The sequence below is a fragment of the Artemia sp. Qi Xiang Cuo genome, chromosome 2, assembly GCF_049724085.1.
Source record: "Artemia sp. Qi Xiang Cuo chromosome 2, ASM4972408v1, whole genome shotgun sequence".
Lineage (NCBI taxonomy): Eukaryota > Metazoa > Arthropoda > Branchiopoda > Anostraca > Artemiidae > Artemia > Artemia sp. Qi Xiang Cuo.
In genome coordinates, this window is record NC_142795.1 from 52,213,939 (window position 1) to 52,224,287 (window position 10,349).

Sequence of the window (10,349 nt, forward strand, 5' to 3'; positions counted from 1 at the left end):
TCTAAATTTTTTTTATCATATTTACGATCTTTTTTCAGGATTTCATATGTATTTTTGAGAATACATTCGACAAGAGCCATTTCATACTTTCCATCGTCGAATTTGATGGTGGGCGAGAGTTTCGTCCAAAAATTACTTGTTCTATTCAAATCATTGTAGAGAGGATCGGAAACATTGGACATGAAAGTCACATAAAAATCATTGGGCATTGTTAATGTCTTCAACTGCAACCCAAGAATCAAAATCAGAGTTGTATCCTAGCCAGCGAACAAGCAACTGTCTCTTGCCCTTGCGAGTACGACTCTTTAATATCTTTTCAATTTGATAAATTTCACTAGTGTTTCTAACTTTTTGCAGTTCGTATTCATAAAAACCACCGAGAATCTCATTATCTTTGGTGTCTCACAGTCGATATGTCGTGGGTGTAGTTTCTAGGATTTTGGCCACTTTTGCGTCACTCCCGTCTGTATCCATTAAGCTTAGAAACATCCCTGATTGACCTTGAAAGAGGTGTGATTGACCCGTTAGTGGATCAATAAACCATGAATAAATTATTTAACATCCGTACCTTCTTACCCCTTTCTACTACTGTGGGGAGAGTCTCCTGCTCAAAGGTATAATTTCCTGAACTTTAAACTGCGTGGAACAAAATGGTTATCTAAAAATTTTGATTGGATATGTTTGGGAAAATGGTGGGCGAAGAAGGGGTGTTAGCTGCCTTCCAATCACTTTTGACTATTAAAAAGGGCACTAGCGATTTCAATTTCCAATCGAAGTTTTTACGACGACGCGTTCAGTAAAAACCTTATATGCCCCCAGGGCATAACTTACAACCCTTGCCATGAGGGCTGTGTGGGAGTGTCCTCCACAAAAGCATAATTTATATCCGGAAATCCACAACACTGAACAAAACGGCTATCTAAAAATTTGATTGGATGTGTTTGGGGAAAAGGTGGGCGAGAGAGGGGGGTTAGTTGCCCTCAAATCACTTTCAACTATTAAAAAGGGAACTAGACCTTTGAATTTCCAATCGAATGAGCCCTTTTTCAAGTTTCTTTGATAAAGATTTCAATAAAAACTTATATGCCCCCAGGGCATAACTTATAATCCTTGCTCTGAAGACTGTGAGGGAAGTGTCCTGCTCAAAGGTATTATTTCCTGAACTTCAACTGCGTGGAACAAAATGGTTATTTCAAAATTTTGATTGGATGTTTTTGTGGAAATGGTGGGCGTGGAAGGGGTGTTAGTTGCCTTCTAATTACTTTCGACTATTAAAAAGGGCACAAGCCATTTCAATTTCCGATCGAATAATCCCTTTTTGAAGTTTCTACGACAACACTTTCTATAAACACTTTATATACCCCCAGGCCATAACTTACAATCCTTGTCCTGAGGGCTGTGAGGGGGTTGTCATCCTCAAAGACCTAATTTTCAGAACTTTAAACTGCGTTAAACAAAATGGTTATCTCAAAATTTTGATTCGATGTGTTTGGGGAAAAGGTGTTCGGGAGAGGGGGGTTAGTTACCGTCCCATCACTTTTAACTTAAAACCCTTGCCCCGAGGGTTGTAGGGGAGTGTCCTCCTCAAAAACATATTTTCTATTTGGAAATCAAGTACGCAGAACAAAATGGCTATTTCAAAATTTTGATTGGATATGTTTGGGGGAATGATGGGCGCGGGTGGGGGGGGGGGGCTAGTTGCTCTCCAATAACTTTCGACTATTAATAAGAGCACTAGCCCTTTGAATTTCCAATCGAATGAGCCTTTTTTATGTTTCTATGATAACGCGTTCTATAAAAACCGTAAATGCCCCCAGGGCATAACTTAAAACCATTGCCTTGAGTGTTATGGGGGAGTGTCCTCCTCAAAAACATATTTTCTATCTGGAAATCACCTACGCTGAACAAAATGGCTATGTCAAAATTTTGATTTGATGTGTTTGGGGGAATGAAGGGCGTGAGGGGGGGGGCTAGCTGCCCTCCAATCACTTTCTACTATTAAAAAGGGCACTAGCCTTTTGAATTTCCAATCGAATGAGCCTATTTTGAAGTTTTTACGACATGGCCTTCTATAAAAACCTTATATGCCCCCAGGGCATAACTTTAAACCCTTGCCCCGATGGTTGTGGGGGAGTTTCCTCCTCAAAAAGATATTTTCTATCTGGAAATCAACTATGCGGAACAAAATGGCTATCTCAAAGTTTTGATTCGATGTGTTTGGGGAAAAGGTGGGCGTGAGAGGGGGGTTAGTTACCGTCCAAGCACTTTTAACTATTAAAAAGGGCACTAGCCCTTTGAATTTCCAATCGAATAAGCCTTTTTTGAAGTTTCTATGACAACGCCTTATATAAAAACCTTATATGCCCCCAGGGCATAGCTTACACCCCTTGCCCCGATGGTTGTTGGGGAGTGTCCTCCTCAAAAACATATTTTCTATCTGGAAATCAAATACGCTGAACAAAATGGCTATCTCAAAATTTTGATTGGATGTGTATGGGGGAATGATGGGCGTGGGGGGGCGGCTAGTTGCCCTCCAATCACTTTCGACTATTAAAAAGGGCACTGGCCCTTTGTATTTCCAATCGAATGAGCCTTTCTTGAAGTTTCTACAACAATGACTTCTATAGAGACCTTATATGCCCCCAAGGCATAACTTACAACCCTTGCCCCAAGGGTTGTTGGGGAGTGTCCTCCTCAAAAACATATTTTCTATCTGGAAATCAAGTACGCTGAAAAAAATGGATACCTCGAAATTTTTATTGGAAGTGATTGGGGGAATGATGGGCGTGGGTGGGGGGGCTAGTTGCCCTCCAATCACTTTCGACTATTAAAACGGGCACTATCCCTTTGAATTTCCAATCGAATGAGCCTTTTTTAAGTTTCTACGACAACGCCTTCTATAAAAACCTTTTATGCCCCCAGGGCATAACTTAAAACCCTTTCCCCGAGGGTTATGGGGGAGTGTCCTCTTCAAAAATGTATTTTCTGTCTGGAAATCAGCTACGCCGAACAAAATGGCTATTTCATAATTTTGATTGGATGTGTTTGGGGGAATGATGGGCGTGGGGGGGGGGGCTAGTTGCCCTCCAGTCATTTTAGACTATTAAAATGGGCACTAGCCACTCCAATTTCCAATCGAATGAGTCCTTTTCAAAGTTTCTACGACAACTCCTTCGATACGAAGTGCATGGGTATGGAAAAAAAAAAAAAAAAAAAACACATTGTGCCCACATCGTTCTTTACTTAGGCAGCGCTAGCGCGTTGCCTATAATGATAAGGCACTTTTGGATGGTATAATTGATAAAAACACGTAGATATGAGTTATAGGTTTAAAATCAGCCTTCCTGGGATATGCCTTAAAAAATGAGTGCATCACGTTTGCAAAAATAGTGCATTATCTGAAAAGTAATCTTAAGCAGGGACAAACCATGATTGAAAAAAAAAAATAATCCAAGCTGGAATCGAACGCAAATTATCTACTTATTATGCTTCAAGATTTTCTGCTTAAGAAGTGGCAACAAAAATGTTATTTTCAGCGCTATATCTCGCTTACGAATGGTAAAATTAATAAAAAGCACATAGATATGAGCAAAGATTTTCACATGAGCCATTAAACATCACTCTAAAAAGTTCTGGTAGACCACTATAGCTTTTCCACTTGAGACATGGCACCAAAAGTGCCGTTTTTAGTGCTATTTGAAACTTTCAGATGGTGGAATTTATAGTAAAAACGTAAATATGAGCAAAATTTTTTATATGAGCTATCACAAATCTATCTAAGATGTTCTGGTATCCTGCTAGCCCCACCTCTCGAGAAACGGCATAAAAAGTGCCTCTTTTCGTGCCAAATCCCACTTGCACACGGCGGAATCTATATAAACCACGTACATATGAGAGATAGCTTTTGAATGAGCTCTTAAGTATCTTTCTATTATGTTCTAATAACCCACTAGGCCTGGAGAAAAGAAGAAAAAACGACCGTTTTAACATTTTTTAACTTTTAGTTACTATATGCTATGGTTCGCTCACCATAGACATCCCCTCCTGAACGCCTCGCTCTTTACGCTAAGATTTTTATTGTTTTAAAAATAGAGTTGTGAGAAAGAGTCAAACTTTAGCGTAAAGAGGGAGGCGTTGAGGAGGGGACAACCCCTTTCATATACGGAATAATTACTGTTCGTCTTAGGTTTTAATGTCACTCCTTACTTTCAATTAAAAAATTTCTTTTTTATTTAATTTCTGAACGTTTTTTAATTAATGCAGGTTTTGATTTTGGCTCACCGTACATGATTAATTAAAACGAAATTTGCATATCAATTTTAAATTTGTTTTTGGATAAATGGCTTTTTCGAAATTTTTATCGGATGATTTTGATAAAAGGGGGTGGAGGAGGGGGCCTAGATGCCCTCCAATTTCTTTAATTACTTAAAAAGAGAACTAGAACTTTTAAATTTATTTACGAACGTTTTTAATAGTAACAATTATACGTAACTTACGTATTAACTTACGTAGCAAACTTCCATATTCATATATTTTTTTTTACGTATATTAGGGTTTCGCCCCCTAGTCATTACCTCGTTCTTTACGATAAAGTTCGAATTTTGTTCCAATTCTCTAAGAAGGGAAGGCGTCATAACATATAACCGTCAGGTGCACTTACGTCAGAACATCGACAAAATCCGTCATAACATCGACGAGAAATACGTCATAACCACTAACTGTCACAACATCGACAGTCATAACATCGACACGTGAGTTCATCGACAGTCACAATCGCTACCCGTCAGAACGTCGACAGTCATAACATCGACACGTCATAACATCAAAAACTTAAAAACTTTAGTTTTTTGTGGTTTAGCGGGAAACAGGTACCTAAGTTAGGTAACGTTATGTGTTTAATATATGCTAGGCTTTACCCCCAACCCCCTGATGTGCAAATAAATAAACGAAATTTGTTTCTAAACTATTATATACTTATTAGGCTACTATTACATAAATTTATAATTTTTTTCATTACGAAAATCTGTCAGAACCACTAACCGTCAGAACGTCGACAGTCATAACATCGACACGTCATAACATCTGAAATTTTTTAGATGACGTATCGATGTTATGACTGTCTACGTTCTGACGGGTAGCCATTGTGACTGTCGATGAACTGACGTGTAGATGTTATGACTATCGACGTTCTGATGGTTAGTGGTTCTGACGGATTTTCCTTGTCGACGAAATGACGTTTAGTGCTTGTGACGGTTGTTTAAAATAGTGGCACCCCCTCTAAGGTTACAGCTAATGATTCAACCATGACAAAGAGTTCAATGCAAATTCTCCTTAGAAACTAGTTAACATTAAAATATGTGAAATCTAATAGACGGTAGAGTTTTTAAAAACCTAGTAAATATAAGCAATAGCTTATAATTGACCCATTAAACATCTATCTACGACGGTGTGGTAGCCTGCTAATGTGTCAGTAGCTTACTGATGAGCACACGATTTATGAAACTTACTAAGGGGGCTGGAAGGGGAGTGTACGGGAGGGGTTCCTGTGAACCTCTATTTAAGGGTTCTGGAATAAAACTATTACAATAGTACTTGTTTTGCGCTTCAGAACTTTTCCACTTAAGAAGTGGCACCAAAAGTGTTGTTTTTAGTGCTATATCGCACTTACGAATGCTAAAATTGAAAAAAGCACATATATAAGAGCAATAGCTTTCAAATGAGTCATTAAACATCACTCTTATAAGTTCTGCTAGCCCAATAGCCCCAGCTTTTCCACTTGAGACACGACACCAAAAGTGTAGTTTTTAGTGCCATTTGGAAACTGCTGATGGTGGAATTTATATGAAAGACGTAGATATGAGCCATATCTTTCATGTGAGCTATAAAAGTTCTGTCTACGATGTTCTGGTAGCCTGCTAGTGCCACCCCTTGAAGAATGGCACCAAAAGTGCCATTTTAGAGCCATATGGCACTTTTAGATGGCGGAATTTATAAAAAGCACGTAGATATGAAAAATATCTTTTGAATGAGTCATTAAGCATCTCTCTACGATGTCGTGATAACCCGCTAGGCCTAGAAAAAAACAACAAAAACAGAAAAAAAACGGGAGACAGATCAGTGCTACCGATGCAAAAAAGTGATTGTCCTTGTTGTTCAGGGAGTGGGACTGTAATTTCCCTGTGCAAGATATTTGACCATGCTGATTCCATTGCTACATTTTTTCATTTTGATCTGACGCCATTTTGTAGGGGTTTGAGGCTTTTTTCGAAATCACCATAAATGTCTTATCGCAATAATCTTTTACTTTTAAGACGAACCGAAATAATAGTTAACATTCCTGAGTCAGTGTCAGATGGCAATTTTTTTTCACAAGGCAATTTTTTTCAAATCGTGGCTTTTAACTTTTGGTTACTATGGGCTGTGGCTCGCTCTTACTAGGTTGCAGCTACCGCTGCAACCATGATACCTTGCCGGGACATGCTTTAAAAAATGAGCCTAGAAAATGACTGAAAAAAACGACAACGGATACCGATATTCCCGATACGATATATGCGATACCAATGCGCCCGACACCGATACATGCGATATCGATACGCCTGATACCATATACAGCACTTCGCCAGGGAATATGGAGGACCATATCATCATCACACCATAAATATTGGACCTTTGAACTATGTTAAACAAAATGGCTATCTCAAAATTTTTATAGGACTAGTTTGGGGGGTGGGGGCATTTAGGGCAGGGAGAGGTATTTTCCCTCTAATCTTTTTGGTCACTCAAACAGTGTACTAGTAAATTTAATTTTCATTCGAATGAGCCTTAAAACATCTCTCTATGATGTTCTGGTCAATCGCTAGGTCTGGTGAAAAAAAGAGAAAAAAAAGGAAACATCAGTGCTACCCATGCAAAAAGTAATTTTCCTTGGTGTTCAAGGTGGGAGACTGTAATTATCCTATGAAAGGTTTGGACCATGCTGATTCCAATAGTGCACTTTTTATTTCGATCTAACACCATTTTCAAGGGGTTTCAGGCTCTTTTTCGAAATCACCATAAATTTCTTTTCGCAATAAAATTTTACTTTTAAGATTAACCAAAACAATAGTTATCGTTCCTGATTCAGTGTCAGATGGCAAATGTTCCACCAGGCAGTTTTTGTGAAATTTTTTTTTCTACTTTTGATAACTATGGGCTGTGGTTCGCTCTTTACTAAATTGCAGCTGCCGCTGCAACCATAATTATTTGTTTGCTGGTCATATCTCATTTCAACAAACATCATTTGGGAGTTCTATTCAACGACAGGTCAGTGAGATTAGTCACGTTCTCTAAAAAAAGATAAATTTATCTAGTGATAAGCAAAATATGCAACTGTCATAACTGTTCTAACATTCCAATTAAGACCTGTGCAATGGGAGTCCGACCCTGGCCATAAAATAGGATCTAGATCTCTAATTTGGGAGGGTTTATTTTGTTCAGAAAGATAGATATCAGTAATGCAAGCAAAATTAATGGCTTAGCTTAATCTGTGATGGGTAAATAAGTTTGGAATAGGCACTAGATTCATGATTGCAATAGGATATAAAAGACGAAAATGGAAAACAAAACATAAGTGCTTCCTTTTGATTTCTTGTCTTTAAAAGTAAAACTAAGAATTTCGCCCCAAAGAAAAAAAAGAGGAAATGATGCATTTGGTCCTGAAAAGCCGCGTAATCCACTCAAGACAAATGGTTAATATGGATATCTATCTCATTACTTAATTTATTTAATTTGATTCAATTCATGAAAGTATGTATGGTGATGTTTAATTGCGCATAGGCTATTATGAAGGGACGGGAACGGTTTGTCATTATGCAGCCAGAGGGAGGGGTAAGATTCCGTAAATGAGGGTGGCTGCCCTATCTTTAATCCCTCATTCTTTACGTTAAACTTCGATTTTTGTCCCGATTCTTCTAGAACGACAGCTGAAGACAAAGGTTGTTGAATTGGAATGAGAAGACTTTTTTAGGACCCTAAAAAACTTTAGCTTTAAGAATGAGGAGTTGAAGAGGTGCAGCCCCCTCTATTTGGTATAGTGTTTTAATCTTGTTCCTTACATTCAATAGAAAAAAAACTTCTTTTTTCATCACGCTTAAGAGAGACTAGGATCAAACAGTTCGTTATACTAAACAGTAAGTGAGTAGAAATGACCCTATAACTCCCACGGGGACTCCATATATGGGCATAGAGTCCCTAGGGAGAACACCTGTGCTGACAGTCCCGATCCCACACCATATATGGGCATGGAGTCCCCAGGGAGAACACGTTTCCGAGAAATTGATTGCGTAACCTAGCTTAACCTCATGATGGGCATTGAATACTGAACAAACACCAGGATATCATCTACAATTGACTCTAATGCCGAACGGGACTCCATTTCTTCATGGTTTATTAATATCTGATGGATAATGTCAAGGTTGATTTATTTGTTGTTGCTGTTGTTGTTTGGCCAAGTGTAATGTCACGAGGGGTGATTTACATAATCGCTAGGGGAATTTATTGATCTAGGGGAACTAAATTTCCAAGGTCAATTTATTTGTTGTTGTTGTTCTTCCAAGTGCGCGCTAGGGGGGAATGTTATGATCCAAAATAGGAAACGGGATCACGTGTTTCCTTCTAAGCCAATCAGAGACTCGGTTACATCTCCTTCTAGACCAATCAGAGGCTCGCTTACATATGGTTTCCCCCATTACATCGCAATTCGCCCTTGAGATTTCATATGTAACGGACATGCATTGTGATTAAATTATCAGAAAGTATTGTGACATAATGGATACACGAAAGAATATTATTGATGAGCTAGAAGCCTTGGCAACCTCAATTTACCATGTCGAGTTCTGTTTTAGTACATTTTCATTTTTTATTTTCAATTGCTATCCTTATACTCGCTAGAAAATGTAAAATATGTTCTTTTTACCACATAAACCCCGCTTCTCCCCCCACTGTTTTACAATTATAATTCTTGCAAATAGAAATAATTCTCTTTTTTCGATAAATTCTTGCTTTCTGTATTGTGATCTTTTCTGTAGCTGACTTCTGTCAATTCTTAGGCATTATGCCGCTATGTTTTGACATAAGCTCTCCGCGCAAGGTTATAAATAATTTGTCACCCTTTTCCTGTTTTGTTTACATTAGCTGGTTTTAGCCAATCTAGGTTTTCAATGATTTTTGCGCAATTCTGTGTTGACTGAAATAGCGGAGAACTAATTGTCTGCAAAATTAATATTTAGTACATTGGAGTTCTATATTCTATGTAAGAGCGAAACAAGCTATTTCCCAAAAATAATTCCTAACAATATTGGTAGGACATGGCTGAAAAAAAGAGGGGGGGAGGGGGCTACGGAGTGAGAACTGCGTTACTATACAAAATTAGAGCTATGGAGAGCGCTAAATTTCCTTCTGTAAAAAAAGGGGGAAATTATTTCAATACTAATTTTTTTCTATTCTTTTAAGGTCAATTAAGAAGAATGTTTTGTCAACCCTCCATTGAAGAGGGCAAGGGAAGACGAGACAGCCCCCGTGAGACCATCAATTATTAAATATTCTGGCCCTTACACGACCCCAAAACAAAGCAGGAGGGATACAGGTCCATCTGCACTCCATGAGCAAGGTGAGAATGTGACTATCCCCGCCCTACACGGACAAGATGCTGCCCCCTTGAACCCCTGTTATGCTGCGGGGCGTTATGTGGTCCTATTAAATTCCAAAAATGCACACCCTTCAAGCCCCAGTCCAGATACCGGGCTTTCCATGCAATCTGCCATGGATGGATCTTCAAGACATGCCTTAGGTCAAACTTCGGCTCCTTATCAGGCAATATTTAAGCTATCATCTCCCTGTTAATTGTCAGTGTACTCTCCTCAACTGTCTCCGTCAGGTGCTGAGCCATCCATGCAAGAAAGAAGGGTGGGCCCCTCCAGGCAAGTCATAGACCAGCCAATGGCTCCCTATCGTGTAATGTCCAAGCCTTCAGCTTCGTGTCAAATGGTTGATCAATTTTAAGATGTAAATAAATTTTTTTCAATCAAATAAGCTATTTTTTTAGCTGTTAGAGAGCCTTTTACTCTTTACCTTTTCACTTTTTTGAATATTCAGGACCAGGTTATAGAAATATCTCAAAAAAAACTATTTTTCAACCTAATATAAACTTGTCGAAGACATTAAAATGTTATTTTCTCTATAAAACCCCCCCACACCCATTGTTTTAAATTTCTCTGCTCCCTTCTCCTTGAGATATATCTAAATATAATGTAATTTTTTTGTTTTTGCTTTGTCAATGAAAACCACTGTTTTTTTTCTAATCTTTCCTATTT

General features: G+C 38.5%; 1 protein-coding gene across 1 annotated transcript in view; it reads left to right on the forward strand.

Annotated features, from left to right (window-relative positions):
* Positions 1 to 9,575, forward strand: part of LOC148955358 (tubby-related protein 4-like) — a 191,607-nt gene extending 182,032 nt beyond the window's left edge. Inside the window, exon 7 of the mRNA XM_089107089.1 lies at positions 9,490 to 9,575. Within this exon, the coding sequence (XP_088963215.1) occupies positions 9,490 to 9,575 (86 nt within the window). The remainder of the gene's footprint in view (positions 1 to 9,489) is intronic.
* The last annotated feature ends 774 nt before the right edge of the window (positions 9,576 to 10,349 follow it).